Raw genomic sequence first — 25,619 nt, forward strand, 5'->3', positions numbered from 1 at the left:
CTCCCTATGCATTTTTGGTTGTTCACCATGGTTCCTCTATAAGCAATTATTTTAAAATCCATAGGTTATACAATTATTTTTATTTTTTGGCACGACCTCCCTATCTAACAGATTACATCTCTAATAATCTTTGACCAGCTGGGTTGGACCTAGTCCCGCAGTGTACAGCCAAGGTTGCCACATTGAGTAGAATTTCCTAAGGACATTTCTATGTTGGTAGGTAATTTCTTCCCATAGTAGCATATAATTACCAATTCTATCCATCGTTCTCCCGTTTGTACCCTCTGAGTTATCCAGAGTCTCACAATCGCTTTGCGTGCTGAGTATAATACCCGTAGAACTGACGTGTGGCCATTCAATGAGAGTGAGGGTATCTCCAAGGTGCCAAGGAGGCAAACAACTGGGTCATGTAGAATTGGAACTTGAAATACCTGAGAGATTGTGGATAGAACATATTGCCAGTATCAGAACAATTTTGGACATTTCCACATCATGTGCAAATGTATGGAACCCAAACCCATTGGTCCTTCATGCCTACAGAATTTTGGACATATTGGGGAATCCCTGAGCCTATATGAAATTTTTGGTATACTGGTATGGTGGGCTTTAGGTGAGGTTCTTCCAGTAGCATTCCCCAATGTTTTGCCAAAGATATTTTAGAATCTGTGATGGTGTACATGATATTGAGTGGTAAATCTCAACGGTTCTGATTTTTGAAAGGAAGCATTTTTAGGTGGTTGTTTGTTGTGTAGGCCTCTTGGACTAATGTTGGTGGGTATCCAGGATATCCAGAGGTTCCATTCATACATAAGCGCCCTTTATACCTTCACCTTCACTGGTTACTCCACCCACCTTGGCATGGCAGGGAGTAGGAAATATGGAAGAATGTTTTCTCCTCAGAAGTGTAGTTGAAAAATTCAGTGAGAAAATGAATCTCTGCTGCAATAAAACAAATGGACCCTGATCTAAGGCTTTGCTTTCTACTTTTTATTAATAAGAAAATGTACTTGAAAGTGGGTACCTCATAGCACAAAGGACTTTACACCTCTGGATCTATCAGTATCTTGTACACAATGTAACCCAAGTGGGAAAACGGGGTCTTGAGATGAATATGCCAGCAACTAAGGTGGAGAAATCAAATCGCTCTATAGCATACTGAATTTCATAGATGTGAACATTGTGCTTTGTGTTTTTTCTAGGTCATTCACGCTGAGTAAACATAAAGTGAAAAGACAGAGATGGTTAGTCTAGGAGTGTTCCAGATGGGTACCTCTGTTTTTAGTGCTTTCCTTCCCTACTTCAAAAGCTTATTCTGGTCATAAAGGAGCAAAGATTCACTTTTGTAGCTAATGATTTTTAGAGGAGGTCAAAGTGCTGTTTGTTTCCAGGTGGGTGGAATGTGAGGCAGAATTCTGTGTAAGGTTTGAAACTGTGAAAGTACCTTAAGTTGCAAGTGACTGCATACATACCTTGTGGCATTGTAATGTTTGCTCCTCTCCAGGAGTAATTTGCTAATCTTTGCCTAGTTAGGAAGATTCCTCTGTTTATCCTTAACTTGTATTGGATTGGAGGGGAGATGAGGAAAAAAATTAAGCTTTTAGAATCTTTTAGGACATGTCTTTTTTTTCTGCCATGTTGAAGCTTCACCCAAATGAGATCACTTCTTTTTAGGGCCTGTGTTGACAAGTTTTGGGTGGGTATCAATGGCATTTAGGTTGACATCAGTTTGAAATCCATGTGGGATGCTTCTGAATTCAAAATATTATTCAGAATACACTGACAATGGCATTTGATCTACAATTGACTGACCTCAAGCAGGTTTGACTTTTGTCCCGTAGACTTGTATGGGAATTCAAATCTCGGCTGATGCGAACAAAGGGCAGTCACAACACATGTTCATAAAGTGAGGCTTTGACTAGGATATGAGCATTTAAATATTTGCATATTATTAACAACCCCTTAAATTAACTTTATAACAAGCCCGTAGTCTGTAGTTGTAAACACTGGGGAGCAATTCATCCTTAAATTTCACAATTGAGGTCTGTTTGTTGTGTTCGCAAAAGAGTATTTGCTGTTTGTTTGCATAGGTTACCAAATTGCTGCTTTAGGCACGGTTCACACCTAATGCCGATGCGGCTCACAGCAGGGGTCCTGTGCAACCCGGTTCATCATTTCGGGTCCAATTTCAGCCCGCATTTTGGGCTGAATTCAGACCTGAAACAAACCAAAAGACTCACAGGGCTCCTGTGCAAATTCGCACCAGAGCCACATCGGAGATATGGGAACCGGCTCCATAGAGAGCCGGTCACAATCTCCTGTAATTGTGAATTGGATGTGTGGATCCCGTATCCAATTCACAATAGTGTGAACCTGACCTTAGAGGGAGTAGTGCAAGATGAGCTGTGACTTCAAGTGCATGTTGAAGGATGGATTGCTCCACAGTGTAGGCAGCTACGGAGGTCAGTGAGGTTTTTTTCCCCAAGTTCTACATATGTATAAGTTATATACAACCACTCTTGTTATCCAGACAACTCTACCAGAAAGCATAGCCAAACCTTCAAGCTATTAGCTTGAACAGAAATACAACTTAATCAAAGGCACTCACAAGTTTGCTGACTAAGGCGTGATCTAGCTACAGTACAATAATGTATTACTCTCTTTGTTCATTCTTCAGTTTCCTTTTCTTACCTTTTTAAGTAAATGTGCATATTGCAGAACCTAATTATCTAGTAATCCATGAAATGGTAAGTATGTATTTAGAGTGAACAAAAACGTGCCTTGTTCACATTTAAGAACCCATTCTGTTATTCTTTGGTTAGGTTCACAGGACGCTAACAGCTTAATGTGGCTTGCCAACGTTCTAAATTGTTAGTAATGTAGTGGATGACATTTTGAACAAAGTGTCATTCATGTGTAAATTTAGTTTTTGCCTCAGAACAGTAGTGGAGTTCTGAGGGTTAATTGTGTAGGTTAACTTTGACATCAATTTGGCTGGGCTGTGTTAGAGTTCTGCCTGGTCATGTGTACAGTGAGGTGCACATGACAGGCCAGAACCAGGCTGGTTGGACGTTTTGGGTATTGGTTTCCTCTGAACCAATCAGTGGGTGTGCCGGGCCCCGCTGAGGAGTCTGGGGAGGGGTACTTAAGATGTTGAAGTCACGTGTTCAGGAGGAGTTTGTGAGGCCCAAGCGGTCTGGTGTTGTTTCCTGGACCGGGGTAGCCCCGTGAGGGGTCCTGGTCACGGGTTGTTCGACATCCCGCAACATGCTTCTGTTGGTTACCCCCATTAGACCTGCCTGGTCTGGGGTAGGGAACCGTCTGTTCCAGAGTCTCGGAACCGGCTGGTCCGAGGTGCAGTAACTGAGGGAGGATTTGAGGCGTCCGGGTGTGCTCTCGGCTTGAAGGGGCACCACAGCTCGTGAAAGTGACTGGGGAGGACTCTTTGGAGGAGGGCCAACAAGCTGGTATCCTGAGAAGTGCCTGGTTACTGAGTTGGGAAGGACATTGACGAATCCACGCTTTATCCAGTACTATCAAGGAGACCGAGAACGTTCCAGGTACTGAGGAAAAAGGTTCCTGTTCACTTTCAGTTACAACTTGTTCAAGGTCAGAGATTTTACAAGTTCTGAATCAAAGTGCTGACTGCCATAATCTCTAGCTAGAGATTTGTTCAGCCTTGAAGCGCCCAGCTGCGAGTGGCTACTCTCTGGGTGGTACTAGAGACTTTGTTATGTCTGCAGTTCAAGGTGCCTGAGTTCTTCACCCTTGCCCTCTGTTCCTATACGAGACTGTGTTGTTGGATGTTACCCCTGCAAAATAAAACCTTTCAAAAGGACTTTATTGGTGTCAGTGTCCAAGTTGTTGGGTATCAACCCTGGGAACCCCTAGACGTGGAAGAACAAGCCAAGCGGAGGTAACCGGTAAGCCCAATAAGTTAAGGCCGCCTTACAAAGGGTTATGGCCGCTACAGTAAGATTTTGACTAAAGACTCTGATGTCCACAATTCATTGGATAACTCCTGTGGCATTGGGTAACGTGATCCAAAATCTGCTATGGGATCTCCTTGTTAGGGCAGATGGGTAAATATATACTCATTCTAATCGCCACCCCTAATTTTTAAAAGGGGATATATGTTGTATGTTTGGGTTCACTCTAGCACACAAATTTTAAATGCTGAGAACTGCGAAAAAATACATTTGTCAAGTGCCTGATAATCAGAAAGAAAAACATTTCTTCCACTGTGCATTCATCTAAAAGTTGTGATAGTTAAAAACACTGTCTATTTTTTAGTTAGAGATCTATCCTTGTATAACCTACTAAAAGCAAAGACAATAATTTCTTAACTCAAAAATGTTTTCATTGGCTTTCTGCGAAATAACTCAAAGAAAAAACAATATTTGTGGAGATGTTTGCAGGCACAATACACAAATCCATAGTCCATGTTTTTTTCTAGATGAAAGCTTCAATAATTCAATTCAATAATTCAATTGGTTATAAAATAGCTTTGGTTTCTGTGTACGTTGCCTAGTAGGTGTTAAATGGACACGTCTTTCTAAATCTGGTTGCTATGAAAATGTGAATGCTTAAGTTTTTCAGCTGGTGGTTAGTTTATTTTTCCATTCAGGTTTCTGTTCAAATGTCCCTTGAAGACAAATCTATCTTGTATCGTCTGTTTTATTTACCAGTTACCACAACAAGGAAGTTGGTGATTATTTAACTTTCCATGTAACTGCTGGTTTTAGTGAATCCTGCTCTTTTCTAGATTTGTGATGTGTTCTGAATAGTCCATCTGCATTTGTTAGAAAAACAGAAATTGTATTGTCTTTGGCCCTCATTCAACACAAACAGCACACCTTCACAATGGAATATTTTGTCCACTTCATGGAAGTAAAACTATAGTGGTCATGTAAAGGATTTATGAACAGAATATTGCATGATATATGCAGTTCTGCAGAATTATTTTTTCTTAATGTTTTCAACACAGATGAATCCTTTACCACTTTCTGGGCATCAGAAATCTCTATGCTCAACTTCCGACGGCAGCCAATCGCATGGGTGAGCCGATAGAAGCACAGGAAGGACGGGGGGATGTGGGGACGTCCCCTCCCTATGCCTGTAAGAACGATCAAGCGGCTGAACTGCCGCTATGATTGTTCTTATGGTGCTCAATCTGGTGGCCATACTGTGTTTTCTAGAACCACTCAATTTGTTTAGGAATTAATAACAATCAACCTGAAAAGGAAATGGGAACAGAACATTCCATTTTACCCTATTACCAGAATGCATAACCAGTTTTGAAAGACTAATGCCCCGTACACACGGTCTGACTTTCTGAAAACAAAATCCGTCAGATTTTTTTCTGGCGGATTTTGGCCCAAACTTGTCTAGCATACACACGGTCGCACAAAGTTGTCGGAAAATCCAATCTCTCTGAACGCGGTGACATAGAACATGTACAACGGGACTATAAATGGGCCAGTAGCCAATAGCTTTCATCTCCTAATTTATTCTGAGTATTTTTTTCAGTTTCAATTGTCTACAGACAATCGGAATTTAAGCGATCGGATTTTGTTGTCGGAAAATTTTAGATCCTGCTCTCACATTTTGCGTGTCGGAAATTCCGACGGAAAAAGTCTGATGGAGCCCACACACGATCTGATTTTCCGACAACATAGTCCGATCGCACATTTTCCGCCAGAAAGTCCGACCATGTGTACAGGGCATAATAGTTATGCACATTGCTTTAGAACTACATCCAAAAGTGTATGGTTTTATACAATCCACAGTGTCTGCAATTTAAATTACTAAACATTTAAATAATTAACCAATAATATTTGTCAGCGGGTTATATGAGTTAATTTTACACTTGATAATACAAGCAGCCCTGCTCATCACCAGGGATGTTAACTGCCTTGCATACAAGCAGTAGGCTGGATTGCACATTTTTCCTATTTTTTGTGCTGCTGAATAGTGACGTGGCTAGTATAGCATGCACTTTAAATAATGAGCGTAGACGAACAAGTCAGTGCCCCTTGGTTGAAAACTGACCTTGCCTGGGAATTTTCAACTAACGGATATGGGGAAATGGTCAGATCTGCTTCTGATCTTCCAGTATTTAGTCCCCTTACCATAACAAACAGCTTACCGATCAGAAACTCTGCCTCCTTTTGCCTCCCCTACTTCTCTTGGTCTGTTGTGTAATTGTTCTACAGACAGGCTGGAGAGAGCAGAACCCTCTAGTGATTCCTATTAGAATGTTGATTGTTCCTAGTCTTTAGGTGTCCTGACTGAGATGATCTGCTAAACTTTGAGACACGTCTGCTATTTAACATTGACTTGTGATTTCTAAAATGCCCACAGATTCACTTACTTGAATATTGATAAACTGTATGTATTTCTTTCAAGATCTGTGCGGTCTTCCAGTGTGAAACTTTGGGTTTTTTACTAAAGGCAAAAAAGAATGTGCACTTTTCAAAGTGCAGTTGCATTCTGCAAGAACAGTTGCTCCTGAGCTTAGTAAATGAGCAGCAGCTCTGTTGAATCAAATGCTGCTTTCAAAGTGACGCTTTACTTCAGTCACTAAGCTCTGGAGCAACTGCACTTGCAGAGGGCAACTGCTCATTGCAAAGTGTACAGTCTATTTGCCTTTAGTAAATCAACCCCTTTGCCTATTTGCAGGAGCTTCCTGTAGAAAAGACCAGTCATTGCTGTTCTCTCTCTTTTTGCAGGATGCCTGGTCTTGTCTCCTCCCCCTCATTTAGTTTTCTGCAGGACCTGTCCCACAGCTCTGCTGTCTGCACAGGTTTTGTACAGCACAGTGATGAAGTCACTGATACTTTTATATGGTAATATCTGGGTTTACGAAGGCATTTGGTGCACGCAAAGTGGATTTATATCCTTTTGGGTTATTGAGGAATATTTTTATTGTAAAATATTTGTGTAAAGTTATAGAGTTTAGCTTCATTTTAAGTCTTTATATGCAACATACAGCACTATGCAGATTTCAACATACACACACCAGACACTTTATGAGGTACACCTTGCTAGTACCGGGTTGGACTCCCTTTTGCCTTTAGAACTGCCTTAATTCTTCATGGAATAGATTCAACGTGGTGTTGAAATAATTCCACAGAGATTTTGGTCCATATTGACATGATAGCGTCACACAGTCGTTGCAGATTTGTCAGATGCACATCCATGATGCAAATTTCCCATTCCACCACATCTCAAAGGTGCTCTAATGGATTGACATTTGGTGACTCTGGAGGCCATTGGAGTATAGCAAACTCATTGTCATGTTCAAGAAACCAGTTTGAGATGATTTGAGCTTTGTGACATAGAGTATTATATTGGTGGAAGAAGCCATCAGAAGATGGGTACTGTGTAGCCAGAAAGGGATGGGCACGGTCAGCAACAGTACTCAGGCAGGCCGTTTAAACAATGCTCAATTGGAACTAAGGGGCCCAAAAATATCCCCCACACCATTACGCTACCATCACCAGCCTGAACCATTAATACAAGGCAGGATGGATCCATGCTTTCATATTGTTTACGCCAAATTCTGATCCAACCATCTGAATGTCGCTGCTGAGACGGAGACTCATCAGATCTGGCATAATTTTTTAATCTTCTGTTGTCCAATTTTGGTGAGCCTGTGAAAATTGTAGCCTCAGTTTACTTTTCTGAGCTGACTGGAGTGGCGCCTGGTGTGTTCTTCTGCTGCTGTAGCCCATCATAGTTACATAGTTACATAGTTACATAGTTACATAGTTAGCCAGGTTGAAAAAAGACACAAGTCCATCCAGTTCAACCTTAAAAACAAATAAATAAAATAAAAAATAATCGTACAATCCAGATACCCAATTTTATGCCCACAATTGATCCAGAGGAAGGCGAAAAAAAACCCCAGCAGAGCATGCTCCAATTTACTACAGCAGGGGAAAAAAATTCCTTCCTGATCCCCCAATAGGCGATCGGATTTTCCCTGGATCAACTTTACCTATGTTAGTACCTAGTTATATTATGTACCATCAGGAAAGTATCCAAGCCTTTCTTAAAGCAATCTACTGAACTGGCCAGAACCACCTCTGGTGGGAGTCTATTCCACATTTTCACTGCTCTAACTGTGAAGAAACCTTTCCGTACTTGAAGCTGAAATCTCTTTTCCTCTAGACGTAAAGAGTGCCCCCGTGTCCTCTGGGTTGACCGTACAGAGAACAACTCAACACCAAGTTCACTATATGGACCCCTAATATATTTGAACATGTTAATCATATCCCCCCTTAATCTCCTCTTCTCAAGAGTGAATAAATTTAGTTCCTCTAATCTCTCCTCATAGCTGAGTTCCTCCATGCCTCTTATCAGTTTGGTTGCCCTTCTCTGCACTTTCTCCAGTTCCCCGATATCCTTTTTGAGAACTGGTGCCCAAAACTGAACGGCATATTCCAGGTGAGGTCTTACTAATGATTTGAACAGGGGCAAAATTATATCTCTTTCTCTGGAGTCCATACCTCTCTTAATACAAGAAAGGACTTTGCTCGCTTTGCAAACAGCAGCTTGGCATTGCATGTTGTTATTGAGCTTATGGTCTACCAAAACCCCCAGATCCTTCTCCACTATGGATTCCCCCAGTTGTACTCCCCCTAGCATGTATGATGCATGCATATTCTTAGGCCCCAAGTGCATAACTTTACATTTATCAACATTAAACCTCATCTGCCACATAGTCGCCCAATTAGACAGTGTATTGAGGTCGGCTTGTAAATTGGAGACATCCTGTAAAGACGTTATTCCACTGCATATCTTGGTGTCATCTGCAAAGACAGAAATATTACTTTTGATGCCAGACCCAATATCATTTATAAAGATGTTAAAAAGTAAGGGTCCCAACACTGAACCTTGGGGTACACCACTGATAACCTTAGACCATTCAGAGTAAGAGTCATTAACCACGACTCTTTGAATTCTGTCTTCTAGCCAATTTTCTATCCATTTACAAACTGATATTTCCAAACCTGTAGACTTTACCTTACACATGAGCCGTGTGTGCGGAACTGTATCGAATGCTTTTGCAAAATCCAAGTATACCACGTCCACCGCCACCCCTCTGTCCAAGGTTTTACTTACCTCCTCATAAAAAGAAATCAGATTTGTCTGACAACTTCTGTCTTTCATGAATCCATGCTGTCTGTTGCTTAAAGTGTTATTGTTCAGCAAGAACTCGTCGATGTGGTCTTTTATTAAACGCTCCAGTATCTTCCCAGCTATAGAAGTTAAGCTAACAGGTCTATAGTTACTTGGTAAAGACTTTGATCCCTTTTTAAATATAGGCACCACGTTCGCCCTGCGCCAATCCAGTGGGACTATTCCCGTCATTAATGAGTCCCTAAAAATTAGATACAATGGCTCTGAAATTACAGAGCTCAATTCTTTTAGGATCCGTGGGTGGATGCCATCAGGTCCAGGTGCTTTATCCACCTTTATTCTGTCTAAGTATTTCTGGACCATATCCCTTTTGAGCCATTGTGGATCATTTGGGGCTGTGTCACTACCACCCCCATTATGGACATGAGCTCCCCCATGCTCTTTTGTGTACACAGAGCTGAAGAAAGTGTTTAATAAATTAGCCTTCTCTTTGTCCCCAGTCACCAACTCTAGATTGTTTTGTAAAGGGCCTACATGCTCAGACTTGACCTTTTTACTATTAATATATTTGAAGAATTTTTTGGGGTTTGTCCTACTATCTTTTGCAATCTGTCGTTCGTTTTGAATTTTTGCATCCTTGATTTCCTTTTTACATATACTGTTAATTTCTTTGTAACATTTAAATGACACTAGTGATCCTTCATTTTTATATTTTTTAAAAGCTCTTCTCTTACAGTTTATAGCTTTTTTAACTTTGGCCGTGAGCCACATAGGTTTTGTTTTTAGCCTTTTAAACTTATTGCCCATGGGAATATACTTTGCAGTGAGGTCCCCAACAGTCTTTTTGAAGAATTCCCATTTCTGTTCTGTGCCCATTGAAGCGAATATTCTCTCCCAGTCTAAGTCCTGGAGAGTAGCCCTCATCCTTGGAAAATCAGCTCTCTTGAAGTTAAGTGTTTTTATCTTACCCGTATGTATTTCTTGTTTAGCGCTAACATCAAAGGAAATCATGTTATGATCACTGCTACCCAGGTGTTCCTTTATCTGGACATTAGTAATAAGCTCTGCATGGTTTGAGATTACCAGGTCCAACAGAGCTTCATTCCTAGTTGGGGCCTCAATAAACTGGACCATAAAATTGTCCTGTAATAGGTTTATCATTTTTTGCCCTTTAACTGTCCCAGCAGTGCCATTACTCCAGTCAATTTCTGGGTAGTTAAAATCCCCCATTATTATCACTGTCCCAGCCCTTGCAGCCCTTTCCATCTGTGCAAGGAGCTGAGTCTCCACCTCCTCATTCACATTGGGTGGTCTATAACAAACTCCAACGATTAACTTTGAACTACCCCCATCTAAATGCAGTTCCACCCATAATGCTTCGGACTCATCACACTCTCCATCCACCAGGTCCTCTTTCACACTTGCTTTGAGATCACTTCTCACATAGAGACAGACCCCGCCACCTTTCCTTTTTACCCTGTCTCTCCGAAAGAGTGCATAGCCAGGAATATTAATAGCCCAGTCATGTGAGGATTGAAGCCAAGTTTCAGCAATACCGATTACATCATAGCTCTCCTGATGCACCACAGCTTCCAACTCACCTATTTTGCTTGGCAGACTTCTGGCATTGGTGAATAAACACTTTAATGCATTATTACATTTTGCTCTGGTGTTTTTCATATTATTTTTAGTAGTACAAATTGCACTATAGTTTTCAATGGCTGTTTGCAACATGGGAAATTTCTTGACACCTGCCATATCCCACCCCCCATCTATCCCCATTCCACCCTCCATTAATGTCTGACCCCTAACTGACCTGTCTGCCCAATGTACTTCTGGTTCACCCTCCCCCCTCAAACCCAGTTTAAATACTCCTCCAGCCTTCCCATAAACCTCTTCCCCAGCACAGCAGACCCCCTTCCATTCAAGTGCAAACCATCATTAGCATATAGGTTGCACCCCAATGAAAAGTCAGCCCAGTGCTCTAGAAACCCAAATCCCTCCTCCCTACACCAGGTCTTTAGCCATGCATTCAGCTCTCTAATCACCCCCTGCCTTTCCTGTGTTGCGCATGGCACAGGCAATATTTCAGAGAATATCACCTTGGAGGTCCTTCCCTTCAACTTGCAGCCTAGTTCTCTAAATTGATTCTTGAGGAGCCTCCACCTTCCATGTATACGGTCATTGGTTCCAACGTGGACCAAGACTGCTGGGTCATACCCAGCCCCTCCCAGTAATTTATCCACCCGGTCCACCACATGCCGAACCCTAGCACCAGGGAGACAGCAAACTATTCGGTTGAGGCGATCCTGGCGACAAATTATTCTATCAGTCCTTCTGATTATAGAATCCCCTATAACCACCAACTGTCTAGGCCTTTCTGCACTCCCCTCACCTCCTCTACTAGATGGGCTGCTCTCCCGGCTGTTAGGGGGAGCAGTGACATCTAGGGCTGCCACCTCTGTGTTTGTCACCTCCACATTTTCACCCAACTCGGCAAATTTGTTTTGATGCACAAACACAGGACTGGCCTTCCTTTTCTGCGAGCCCCTTCCACTCCCTCTAACTACATTAACCCATCTTCCTACGTGATAATCCTGACTTGCCCCTCCACCCTCCACATCAACCCTACTGACCACCTGCTCAGCGAGCAGAGGACCCCTTTCAAGGTTGTCCTTTCCACCCAGTGTTGCAACTTGCTCCTCCAGATCTCTAATGCGAGCTTCTAGAAGGGCAACCTGCTCACATCTGTCACAGCGGTATGCATCCTGGAGCTCTTGCACCAGTTTTGCATACATGTGGCACACTGTGCACTGAGCAAAACCTTCAACCCTGCTATCACTCATTTCCCAGTTACAATACAATTACTTAAATGAAGTTTAAGATGTTACTTACAGGTTAGAGACTCCTGTCTTAACTCCTGTTTCCAACTCCTGGTTATTAACTCCCCACTTTAGTTCAAAATTCCACTTGAGATCACAAAATCCACATGCAAACCACCAACAGGGAGCAAGCTCTTTGGGGAGTTTGTATACCTACCTTTATACACCTGTGAACAATTAACCCCTCCCCTCAATTAGCAGGAAGAAAGAGAAAAAAAAAAAAATGCTGTTTAAAAAGTGACAGAAAAAAGGTCTTTTAAAAACTGCTAGCAAATAAAGGAGGGGAAAAATAGATAAAAACACCCCTAAAAACAACACTTGCAAGCAGAAGCAGTCAAAAGCACAACTCCTGGTCAGCTTCAAGGTTTGATGTGTTGTGTATTCAGAGATGGTATTCTGCATGCCTTGGTTGTAACAAGGGTTTATTTGAGTTACTGTTGCCTTTCTATCATCTGAAACCAGTCTGCCCATTCTCCTCTGACATCAACGAGGCATTTTACTTCACACAACTGATGCTCACTGGATATTTTCTCTTTTTCGGACCAGTCTCTTTAAATCATAGAGATGATTGTGCGTGTGTGAAAATCCCAGTAGATCAACCAGTTTTTTAAATACTCAGACCAGCGCGTCTGGCACCAACAACCATGCTACGTTCAAAGTCACTTAAATCCACTTTCTTCCCCATTCTAATGCTCGGTTTGACTTCAGCAAGTCATCGTCACCATGTCCAGATGCCTGAATTCATTAAGTTGCTGCCATGTGTTTGGCTCATTAGAAATTTGTGTTACCAAGCAATTGAACAGGTGTACCTAATAAAGTGGCCGTTGAGTGTATATTTAAAAATAATAATTTATACCATAACAAATAACGTATGCAAATAAAAAGAAGTGCATTAAATACAGAAATGTATCAATAAAGCTATAATAAAAGAAAATTATAGCAAAAATGCTGTGCAAATCAATAAAGGTGCATCAAAACAATACATCAATAATCCATCCAACAAATGATACAGTGAAAAAATGAATTGTGCAGAATCCTTTCAACTGTATATAATAGTATATAATATAAGTCCATAAACCATTCAGTTTTATTTTATTTTATTTTTTTTTTACTTTCAAAGTTTCATAAAACAAGATACATGCTATACATCCATATCGTGGTACAATGTTTCAGAGCTTAATATATCTCCTGTAGGCTTGGATTGAGGAAACAGATATGAAAAGCGATAGAGATATTTTCAGTGTGAGAATTTTGAGGTGGTTAAGGTGATGCATCTCTGTACACGTGCCTTGTAATACCTGGTTCCAGATGTCCCATAGCGCTCTCCCGGCACCCCTAAAGGGATCAAACTGTGCCGGGACAGCCACCCCAGGTCACCCAGAGTGCCACCAATTGCATTAGTGGGTAAAGAGCACTGCGTGTGTATGGGTTGGTTTGTACGACTAGCCTATGAGCTCCTAAGGGGGGCTCTTATACTTGTACTGCACTGACCCGCAGAACATAGTATATGGCCACATTGTACCTAAATGAGGTGGGTCCACAAAATAAGAATAAGAAACAAAAGAAAAAAAGAGAGAAAAACCAGGAGAAAAGAAAAGAAGGAGGGGGGAGGGGAAAGAATGAGGAGCCATTCAGCAGGAAGGCGGTTGAAGGGAAAGTGTCAAAACTTACCAGTTATGCTTGTATCCCAGGGATGAGGGAAATACCCACGTGTTTGGCTCAAGGTTCCCAGGTGGATTCAAACTGTGCTTTTGAGTCTGGCAATACACTGGTCAATTTCTCTTGGGACATCATCCAAGATATTTTACACTTGGCAGCTGAGATAGATACCCTGGGTTGTTTCCAGAGCTTGGCAATTGTCAGTTTAGTGCCCAAAAGAATAACGTGGATTAATCTGCGATTCCATTTAGGAGTCTTTGGGATATTATCATTCAGGAGGGCTACCACACTGGTTCTGGGAATCTGGAGGTCTGTCACTTTTTGGATCAGGTTGAACATCCTCTTCCAGAATGACCTGATTTTGGGGCATTCCCACCAAATGTGGGCCATAGAGCCATTCATATCACATCCCCTGAAGCATTGGGGGTTTGCAGAGGGATACATGAGGGCTAATTTAGAAGGTGTGAGATACCATCTCGTCATCACTTTGAGGTTAGATTCTATAAAGGAAATATTCTTTATCCCCTTATAGGCTCTGGAAAAGGATGTCTGCCATTTGGCCAGATCCCATTTAATTTGGAGATCGGTTTCCCATGCAGACATATAAGGAGTTTTGCCTGCTTGCTGGGCTAGTGACTGGTAGATAACAGAGATTCCACCCCTCTGATCCATGGCTTGTCCTGACCATATCTCATATGGAGTGAACCTAGGAGGGATGGGTTTCCCTTTCCATATTTTGTGGAGATAGTGATGTATTTGGAGAAACCTGAATTTCTCCCCACTCAGGATTTCCAGTTGCTCACAACATTTTATAGTTATTGGATCTGTTGCAGTAAAGAAGTGTCCGATCCGATACAACCCCTTGTCTAACCACCACTTAAAGAAATTTATATCAAGACCCCGAGCGAAGTCAGGGTTGTTTAATATGTGAGCCAGGGCATGGCATTCAGAGGTTAAGGAGGTATGGGTTTTCAGTTTATCCCAAAGGGATAGGGATTGTGAAAGGATCGTGAGAGTATGGGGGGGTCTGTCTTTGGGGGGGGATCCATAATAAATAGTCAGGGGTGAAGGTGGGTGCTGCCTGTCTCTCTATATGGATCCAGTCTGGTTTTTCCGCTTTAGAATATACTGTAGAAAGTTGGACTAGTCTCACCACCTGATAGTACCAAAGTAGTCTTGGTAGCCCTAATCCACCCTTTGTACGCTGTCAGTGTAAAGTGTTTCTAGGCAACCTATGTCCTGTACCTCCCCAGGTGAACCTACTGATTTTCCTTTGGAGTGATTGCAAATGGTCTTGCGGTAGGTTAATCGGGATAGCTCTAAATAAATATAGCAGTCTGGGGAGGATTGTCATTTTTATTCAGTGGATCCTACCCAGCCAGGATAGTTCTTTACTGGCCCAGTTCTTCATCTCCGACTCAAGTCTCTGGTAGGTGGGTGGGAAGATGTGGGTGCTGAATATAGTTGGTTTATTTTAGCGGTTAGGTTAATCCCTAGGTATTCTATTGAAGAGAAGTTCCATCTAAACTTAAAGGAGCTTTGCAGCATCTCCACTGAGGCTGGATTCAGAGATATGTTGAGGGCATGGGATTTGTCATAGTTTACCCGGAGACCTGAGGCCATTGGGAATTCGTTCAGGAGTTTACAGAGGTTGGGGAGTGACGTGAAATTATGAAAAGTAGCATATCGTCTGCGAAGAGGCTGCATTTGTGTATTTGGGAGCCACAAGAAATTCCTTGTATATTGTGGTTTAAACGAATCATGACTGCCAGTGTCTCCAGAGACTATGGAGAATATTAAAGGGGATGGGGGTATTCCTGTCTAGTGCTATGTTGAAAGGTTTGGAGAGGTGGCCGCTGAGGCGACTCCCCATTGCTCCAGTAAGGCAAATAAATACGGCAATTCGACTGTGTCGAGGACCTTGTGCAGGTCTAGGGATAAAAGCATCCCTTCCTGTTTGGGGCCCCCGTCCCATCCAGAATGTAGAAGAGAGACTAGATGAATGGCCCTCCTGATTTTGTCTGGCCCCTGTCTGCCTGGTATGAACCCTACGTATGGACGTACCGATTTATAAAGGCAGCTAAGCAGTTGGCCAAGATTTTCGGGAGAATCTTGGGGTCGTTATTTATGACAGAGATTAGTCTATAATTCTCAACCTCTTCTGGATTCTTATTCGGTTTGGGGATAACTGTTACGCAGGCAGTATTAAGCTGAGGATCTAGGGGAGTTCCCTTTGTCTTTGTGTTAAATAATTTTGCCATATGAGGTACTAACGTGTCTGCAAAGGCTTTGTAATATGGCACGCAGAGACCGTATGGCACGGGCACTGAGCCTGTTTTGAGGTTTTTAATGACCTCTCTTATTTCCTCAGCAGAGATGCTTGCCTCCATAACGTCCCTGTGTTCATCGGTTAGAGTTGGTATCGGTAGGTCTCGGAGGAATTCGGGTATCAAGGGGTCTTTGTTCATTGGGGTCATGTTATACAGGTTGGTGTAGAAACCTCAGAAGAATTCTAATATCTTGTAGACATGGGCGCCGTCAATAAATTTGTTTCGTTCTGTTCCATTTCGATTCGTAATAAAATTAATTCGTACCGTATTTCGTGTCCGAAATTCCGTTCTGTTTCGTACGAAATACGAATTGTCGTTCGTTCGTTCTTTACGATGAGTTTAAAGGCAAAAACATTGCTCATTATGCTTATTATGACTTGCAGAAGACTTCTGTGATAGAAGTCAATGTAAGTTGCCTGAAGACATCGGTGAAGCACTTTCCTCCTCTCTGGGCAGGCTGCCAAGAAAAGATCAAAGTGATACAATGTTTCTTCTTCAATGGGCTGGACTCCGTGTGTAGAAGTTCTCAGTTTAACCATTTAAAGACTAAATCTTTTCTGACACTTGTTGCTTACAAGTAAAAATCCAATATTTTCTGCTAGAAAATCACTCAGAAGCCCCAAAAATTATATATATTTTTTTAGCAGAGACCCTAGGGAATAAAATAGCGGTTGTTGCCATATTTTATGTGACGCGGTATTTGCGCAGAGGTCTTTCAAACGCAAGTTAGCCCTTTTCCGTCGACCTCTAGAGAGCACTGACATTAGCAGCGTGACATACAGCAATGACACCTGCACCGTGATAGAGTGATCTGACACCAGCACCGTGATAGAGAGCACTGACATCAGCAGCGTGACATACAGCAATGGCACCAGCAGCGTGATATACAGCACTGACACCAGCACCGTGATATACAGCACTGACACCTGCACCGTAAGCAGCCCCAGGAGGAAGTCAGCATAGCACAGGGATGGTGGGAGCCCCTCATAATAAGCAGCCCCAGGAGGAAGTCAGCACATCACAGGGATGGTGAACTTTACAAACCTACAGGTCATATTTGCAGCCACAAAATAATTACTAGCTGTGCACACATAGTCCCACCACATGGCCAATGACATAACACATGTATGAGGTGAATCTGGGATCGACAACTACAAGCATTCTTTTTTTATATGTGAAATTCTGAAAATTCAGGAATCTTGAGATAATGGATGCTAGGGAAGGTCAGGGTAGGCAAAGAAGAGGGTGCAGGATAATTATCACCAGCACCAGCACTGTGATATAGAGCACTTACACTTGCACCGTGATAGAGTGATCTGACACCAGCACCGTGACATAACACATGTATGAGGTGAATCTGGGATCGACAACTACAAGCATTCTTTTTTTATATGTGAAATTCTGAAAATTCAGGAATCTTGAGATAATGGAGGCGAGGGAAGGTCAGGGTAGGCAAAGAAGAGGGTGCAGGAGATGATCACCAGCACCAGCACCGTGATATAGAGCACTGACACCTGCACTGTGATAGAGTGATCTGACACCAGCACCGTGACATAACACATGTATGAGGTGAATCTGGGATTGACAACTACAAGCATTTTGTTTTAATATGTGAAGTTCTGAAAATTCAGGAATCTTGAGATGATGGAGGCGAGGGAAGGTCAGGGTCCCCTCCAAAGATGACTTTGCCTTCTACTAGAGGTAGCAGGGTTTTGAGGAGTATTTGGAAGAATTTGGTTTGGCCTTTGTTGGAGGCATAGTAAGAGATTATGGAGTAAATGTTACCCTCGATAGTACCTTTGACTAGGATGAATCTACCCTCATGGTCCCTGAAGTCAGAGATGTGGGAAAAGTTGCTATTCTTAGAGAACAGGATCGCTACTCCTTTAGTTTTGTTTGGGGTGTTCGCCAGATAGAATATTAAGTAGTTTGAGTGTAGGAATTAGGACTAACACTGTCTATTTTCAGGGAACGGTAATTTTCAAACGCTATTGTGTGTTTACTGGGGGAGTTCAAGCCTTGTTCATTGTGAGTGGCAATTCTGAGATCCTTCCCTGTCCTGTTCACATTATGCCCTGTACACACGGTCTGACTTTGCGACAGAAAATGTGCGATTGGATAGTGTCACAAAATCCGATTATGTGTGGGCTCCATCTGACTTTTTCCATCGGAATTTCCGACACACAAAGTTTGAGAGCTGGATCTAAAATTTTCCAACAACAAAATCTGATCATTTAAATTCCGATCGTGTGTAGACAATTCTGATGGACAAAGTGCCATGTATGCTCAGAATAAATTACGAGACGAAAGCTATTGGCTACTGGCACGTTTTTTCTCAAATAACGTTTTATTAATTGCCAGTGGTTGCATAGGAATATAAACAGTACAGAAGTACAGTGGAAGGCAAACATCTACACAGCTGTGCAAGAGTAAGAATAGATATGCGATATGCAGCGTCAAGTCACATGCGTGTGCAGTAGAATCCAGTAGTTTGGACGGTGGAGTGCTGGGGGGCAGAGGACACCAAAAGTCAGCCGCCCACCCCACAACCTCCACGGCCCGGTTTGAGCTGCCTTGCGGCTTATGCAAAACACGAAATGCATAGCAGATGAGATCCGCTATAGAAACAGGGGAGGAGAAAAGGGAAAAGACAGAGAAGAAAAAGAAAAGAAAGTGCCAGAGATCCAGGTCGCCATACCTTAACCAATTCGCCCTTAGTCCTCCCGCAGCCGCCATCTCTCCCAGACTTGGTCAAATTCCTCCAGCCTGTCCCTCATTCTGGCAGTCATTTTCTCCATAAGGTCCACGTCCTTTATTCTGGTGTAAAGGGCTTCCATAGATGGGGCCAGTCGACTTTTCCAGTTAAGGGCTATTAGGCAACGGGCTGCTGTAAGAATATGTCGTAGGAGCTTCCGGGATGGCTTAGCCATCCTCGGTTGGGACAGGCCAAATAAAAAGAACTTGGGTACAAACGGGACAGGCACCTCAAATACCCGGATAAGGAGCTGTTGGATTGATTTCCAGAATGGGGCTATCAAAGGGCAAGTCCAGTATATATGGAACAAGGTGCCCCTGTCCTGTAGGCAGCACCAGCATCGATCAGAGGCGGAGGGATAAATTTTGTGGAGCACAGCTGGGGTCTGGTACCAGTGGTAGAGAATTTTATAAAAGTTTTCCTTGTAAAGGGTACATAGGGAGGACTTGGCCGCCTGTCTCCATACCCCCCCCTGCCAAGCTTCCAGTGGAAGTTCCTCACCCAACTCCTTTTCCCATCGCAGCATATACTTGTGCTTGCCCTTTGCGTGAAAGTTGTGCGAGTTGAGGATGCGGTAGAGGTCTGATATCATTCCCCTGCGATTCCGTCCCTCAAGTATAATCAGTTCAAAGGGAGAAGGCGCGGAGAATTGGAGTCTCGGAGCTATGGTTTGCGCAAAATGTCTGATCTGTAGGTAACTGTAGAACGTCTGCCAGGGGAGGTCGTGTTTAGTCTGCAGCTCCGAGAAAGACAGCAGTTTTCTCGATCTGGGGTCTACTAGATGTCCCAGGTGGAATAAACCCCGGGACGCCCAGGGCCAAGACATCTGGTGGGTTAGGCTGTCCGGGAGTTTAGGGTTACAAAGAAACGAGGTCAGCAAGGATGCTTCCGAGTGGAGCCTGCGTTCCCGGGAGAGTTTCCTCCAGAGCTGGTTAAGCTGAGCCATCGGCCCCAGTAGCCGGTTCATATCAATCTGTGTTTCCGCGCTCCAGAGCAGGCTGTTCGGGTGCACCGGAGCTAGCCATAGCTTCTCTATCTCTGACCACTTGTTGTACGACCGCTGCGTGAACCATGAGACTATAGCCCGTAATTGCGCCGCTTGATAGTACCTAACCAGGTCGGGGAACGCCAGGCCCCCGTCCGAGCGCAAAGCAGTCATAACGGAGGCAGGAACCCAATGTTTTTTATAGTTCAACAGGAACTTCAGCAAGTCCTTCTGGAGCATACGGAGGTGCGCGTAGGGGATCGGGATCGGAAGCGTCTGGAACAAGTAAAGGAGTTTGGGGAGAATTACCATTTTGATAGACGCGAGCCGCCCCAAGAGCGATATTTGGTGTGCCTTCCACTTGTGGATAAGTGCCCTAATCTCCCTGTAGAGGGGGGGGAAGTTGGCCTGGTACAGGGTATAGAAGGATGGGGTAATGAGAACCCCCAAATATTTAAGAGAGAAGTTCTCCCATCTGTAGGGAAACACCGAGCGTAGGTGAGTTTCCTCTGCCGCAGGTATATTGATCGGGAGGGCCACCGACTTGGAGGCATTAATTTTGTAACCCGAGATCTCCCCGTATCGCTGCAGTTCCACACTCAGGTTGGGCAAGGACGTCCTAGGCTGGGTCAGGGTGAGGATGACATCATCCGCGAATAGAGATATTTTGAATTCCCTGTCCCGAACCAAAATTCCCCTGACATCCTGATTGCTTCTAATGGCCTCCGCCAGGGGCTCCACACAGAGTGCAAACAGTAAAGGAGATAACGGGCAGCCCTGGCGGGTGCCATTGGCGATAGAGAAGATCGGAGACGTAGCATACAGGGTTTTAACTTGCGAGGTGGGGGTGGTGTAGAGGTGTGCTACTGGCACGTTTATAGTCCCATCGTATATGTTCTACGTCACCGCGTTCAGAACGATCGGATTTTCCGACAACTTTTTGTGACCATGTGTATGCTAGATTTGGGCCAAAATCCGCCAGAAAAAATCAGATGGATTTTGTCGTCGGAAAGTCCGACCGTGTGTACAGGGCATTAGACATCTAGACAGTGGAAAGCTGTTGATGTGTCCTTCACTTACTCATTGATGTCTTCTCCTTAGGGGCCCTGGATGTTGAAGAAGCTTCATTTGGAGCAAAATTGGGTTCTGGAGTATCAAACTACCTGCTAAATTGCTTGAGAAAAGGAAGAGGTTAGGAAGGGGGATGAGGAGGGAACGAATGAACAAAACAAAGAGCAGCGTCTTCTAGGAAGACGATCATCGCCTGGCATGGAAAAGTCTCACCAGGGACCATCCATTAGGCATCAGCGGCCTCTACCAGAGGGCCGATGACCCATACTACAGAGGGGGAGAATATGTGTTTGTGGGATGGGTGGAGGCGCAAGGGTTCTACCCCTGACCCTTGCCTCTATGTTAAACTTAGTAATAAAAAACAAAACTAACACAGCATAGCACAACAAGACAACGTTTTGGAAAAATATCAGGTTAATATTAAAAAACAAGAAAGTGCCCTGAGATCAAAGAGTACGACTTGTAATGGGTTCCTCTGCAGTGGTCGTCCCCCATGCCCCACCCCCCTATTGGGGGGGAGGAGATGGGAGAAACTCCCCCGAAAAATCATAACCGTTTAGTGTCGTTGCAGTCGCCCAGGTTGGGACCCTGAGCTGGATCCCGCCGGAGATCATTGAATTCAGAAAGTTCTTAGAGTCTTGGTTCCTCTGGATGACTTCCCGGGTGTGGCAAAGAGACTGCAGGGAGGAAGCCTGGTTAGCAGACGTGAACGTTTCTGATAGTCATGTTGAGGCTTCCCGTCCGAGCTTGAATTGTCCAAATGTTCGAGGATGAGTGTCTCTGACATATGGCTTTAAAACAATAACTTGTGTGGAATGAAGAACTTGAACTTGAAATGTAGGAATGCCCAAAGATTGGCAACCAAGGAAAGGTTAGGAGCCCTGAGTGTCCCAGAGTGGAGTGCCCTATTGAGGGCAAATTGAAGAAGTAGATTTGTGTGTTCATCTTATGGGGGTCTGCCATCTTTAGGCTTCTTGGTCTTCTCTTTATTCCAGAGTGGGGAAACCGGGCTTTGTGACGGGGGGTCTTTTGGTTGAGCCTCCCAGAGCTGAGTTAAAGTCCATGGGTGCTTCCTGGGAAATCAGCTTGAGGTGGAGGAGAAAGAGTAGGCTTTGCCTTGGCTGGTGAATTTTACTCCAAAGGGGAAGGCTTATCTATATTTGATATCCAGTTGGGACAGAACTGTGAGGAGTAATTTGAGGGTTGAATGCTTCTGGATGGTCGAGGGGGCCAGATCCGCAAATATTTGTATTTGGTGTCCTCGGCAAGTGACTTGCTGTTTGAGGTGGGATTGTCTCATGACTTCCTCCTTTACGGCGTAGAAGTGGGGCTTGACAATTACATCCTTCCTGGGGGGACCAAGGGCTCTGTGGGCCCTGTCCAACTCTAGTCGTGGGGGGGGGGGGGCGTGTTGGGAATTAGCTCCTTTAATGAGATCTTGTATCGCTGGGGGGATATCCATGATGTTTTCAGGGAGGCCTTGGACTTGAAAATGTTATCTCCTGGACCTGTTTTCGAGGTCATCTATCCTGGAAAGGGCAGTCTCCATGAGGGTTTACTTCCTCTTTAAGGCCATGTTACAGCTATGTGAATGTAGCCAGACATATTTTTAGGCATTTTTTTTCTTACCAGATGCAGCCCATTGTTTTTAATTGGCCTGTACACAGGCACAGAAACTAGTGCTGTGTAAAGATCAGTAAAAATACAAAAATCTGCAATACTGGTCATTATTTTATGTACATAGTCCACACCCTCTTAATAAAAAAAGTCTAGGGGAGTTTTTACGTATATGTACATGTACAGTATGTGCATGTACACATGTAGTATGCAGCCCTTCCTCATGTTTTTTTACACAAGAACTTTCTGTCAGGAATATCTGATGTTCATACATCATTACCCTGTGCAATAACCTTTAAAGTGATTGTAAAGGCAGAAGGTTTTATACCTTAATGCACTCTATGCATTAAGATAAAATGCCTTCTGTATGCAGCAGCCCCCTAATACTTACCTGATGTCCCTCTAAATCCAGTGATAGTGTAGTGTCTCGGCTACCCGGGACTCCCCTCCTCATTGACTGAGACAGCAGCGCTGTGCCATTGGCTCCCACTTCTGTTAAAGTCAGTCAGCCAATGAGGAGAGAAAGGGGGCATGGTTGGCTGCGGCTCTGTGTCTGAATAGACACAAGGAGCTGTGGCTCCACTCGGGGGCCCCCATACCCAGCTGCTTGCTGTGGGGGCACTCAACAGAAGGGAGGGGCCAGAATCACCAAAGAGGGACCCGAGAAGACAAGGATCAGGGCTGCTCTATGCAAAACCACTGCACACGGCAATTAAGTATAATATGTTTGTCATTTTTATTTTTTTATTTAGGATACAAGAGGTAGCCAATACAACAAATCAAATCTGAACAGTAGAAAAGTAGTCAAGGAAAATAGGTGCATCAAGTATACAATATTAAATCACCGGGTGTACAGGTAATAGTAGTACTACTATTGTATCCACAGTAAGACTACTAAAATGAACATGAAAATCCTTGGCTTCGTTATGCACATTAATACACATTTTTACCTGGGGTGCCCAAACTTTCGATCCCCACTGTATGGAGGATTTAAAGGCAAACCTATTTATTTGTCTATCCTGTTTGGGCACAAAAGACCGCCCCCAATCCGTTTCCCATTTAATAAGACTTGGTTGTCAGGATTCTTCAGACGGGAATATCAGTATAGAGTACATTGTGGAGAGGGTGCGAGGTAGTGTGCCTTCTGCCATGCAATGAGATTCAAATGGGGTTGGTGATTTTCTATATTCTGTCTGGAGGAAGTGGTGGAGTTGATGTGCCCTTCAAAAGTCTAAAGAAAATCGGCCATCTAGTTGCATCAGAGTCTGGATTGATGGCCAGCTGTCCAAATTGAGGAAATGTGACACTTGGAAACAACTCGAGTCCAAAAGACTATGAAACGGGCCTCCCCATAGGCCCGAGGGAAAGTTGGGATGTGACTTAGTGGTGGTAATGGCCAGGTTTTTGCACAAGGTATTGCAGACCCTAAAGGTTGGGCCTATGGTAGGATGTGCTTTAAAGGGGTTGTAAACCTTCATGTTTTTTCACCTTAATGCATCCTGTGGGAGTGGGAGTGGTCAAAAAGTGGCCTAAAACTTCACCAGCCGCCACTGGTGGCTATACTATACTTTGTTGGTACTAGCAGTATTCTGTGCTATACACTACCTGTGGCAAACAACTGTATCTGTAATTTACTGTCAAAATCTTATTACATGCTTAACACTGGATCACATTTTTCTTTTTATATAGGAGAAACTGCTGTTTTGGAAATATTTTCTCCAGTATTCTCCACTCAGCTTCCAGCTGAAGAGTGTGATGATGATGAACCAAAGGATTTACAAGGTAACATGCACATATTTGTTTTGTCAAGGGTACAGTCTTACCTAACATGCAAAACTCCATGTGTTTTGAAACAATCTTCAATCTGTAATGTCAGGCAGAATTAAAAATTGTAAGATAAAGTACAATGTTTTGTACATATTTTTTTTTTTTAAACGGCTAAAAAAAAAATGTTTTTGACATTGCTTAACCACTTTCAGACCGGACCATTTTGCTGGTAAATGACCAGAGGTCTTTTTACACTTTGGCACTGCGCTGCTTTAACTGGTAATTGCGCGGTCATGCAATGTTGTACCCAAACAAAATTTGCGTCCTTTTCTTCCCACAAATAGAGCTTTCTTTTGATGGTATTTGATTGCCTCTGCGATTTTTATTTTTTGCGATATAAACGTAAAAAGACCGCAAATTTTGAAAAAAAATGATATTTTCTACTTTTTGTTATTAGAAAAATCCAATAAACTCAATTTTAGTCATACATTTAGGCCAAAATGTATTCAGCCACATGTCTTTGGTAAAAAAAAAGTCAATAATTGTATATTTATTGGTTTGCGCAAAAGTTGTCACATCTACAAACTAAGGTACGTTTTCTGGAATTTACGCAGCTTTTAGTTTACGACTGCCTATCTCATTTCTTGAGGTGCTAAAATGGCAGGGCAGTACAAAACCCCCCCAAATGACCCCATTTTGGAAAGTAGACCCCCTAAGGAAATTGATAAGAGGCATGTTGAGCCCATTGAATATTTTATTTTTTTGCCTCAAGCGATTGAATAATGACAAAAAAAAAAATTTTTTTTTTTTTTTACACAAAGTTGTCACTAAATGATATATTGCTCACACATGCTATGGACGTATGTGAAATGACACCCCAAAATAAATTCTGCTGCTTCTCCTGAGTATGGGGATACCACATATGTGGGACTTTTTGGGAGCCTAGTCGCGTACGGGGCCCCGAAAACCAAGCACCGCCTTCAGGCTTTCTAAGGGCGTAAATTTTTGAGTTCACTTCTCACTACCTATTACAGTTTTGAAGGCCATAAAATGCCAAGATGGCACAAAACCCCCACAAATGACCCCATTTTAGAAAGTAGACACCCCAAGCTATTTGCTGAGAGGCATGTTGAGTTCATGGAATATTTTATATTTTGCCACAAGTTGCGGGAAAATTACAAACTTTTTTTTTTTTTTTTTTTTTTAACAAAGTTGTCACTAAATGATATATTGCTCATGCATGCCATGGGCATATGTGAAATGACACCCCAAAATAAATTCTGCTGCTTCTCCTGAGTACGGGGATACCACATATGTGGGACTTTTTGGGAGCCTAGCCGCGTACGGGGCCCCGAAAACCAAGCACCGCCTTCAGGCTTTCTAAGGGCGTAATTTTTTGATTTCACTCC

General features: G+C 43.2%; 1 protein-coding gene across 4 annotated transcripts in view; it reads left to right on the forward strand.

The window, feature by feature from the left end:
- FSIP1 (fibrous sheath interacting protein 1) overlaps positions 1–25,619 on the forward strand; it is a 265,899-nt gene that overhangs the window by 115,690 nt on the left and 124,590 nt on the right. For all 4 annotated transcript variants that reach the window (XM_077465009.1, XM_077465012.1, XM_077465011.1 and 1 more), the window contains exon 6: positions 24,133–24,225. In XM_077465009.1, the coding sequence (XP_077321135.1) occupies positions 24,133–24,225 (93 nt within the window). The remainder of the gene's footprint in view (positions 1–24,132; positions 24,226–25,619) is intronic.

The sequence above is a fragment of the Lithobates pipiens genome, unplaced genomic scaffold (assembly GCF_037356315.1).
Source record: "Lithobates pipiens isolate NorthernLeopardFrog02 unplaced genomic scaffold, aLitPip1_a1.2 Scaffold_30, whole genome shotgun sequence".
NCBI classification, from domain to species: domain Eukaryota; kingdom Metazoa; phylum Chordata; class Amphibia; order Anura; family Ranidae; genus Lithobates; species Lithobates pipiens.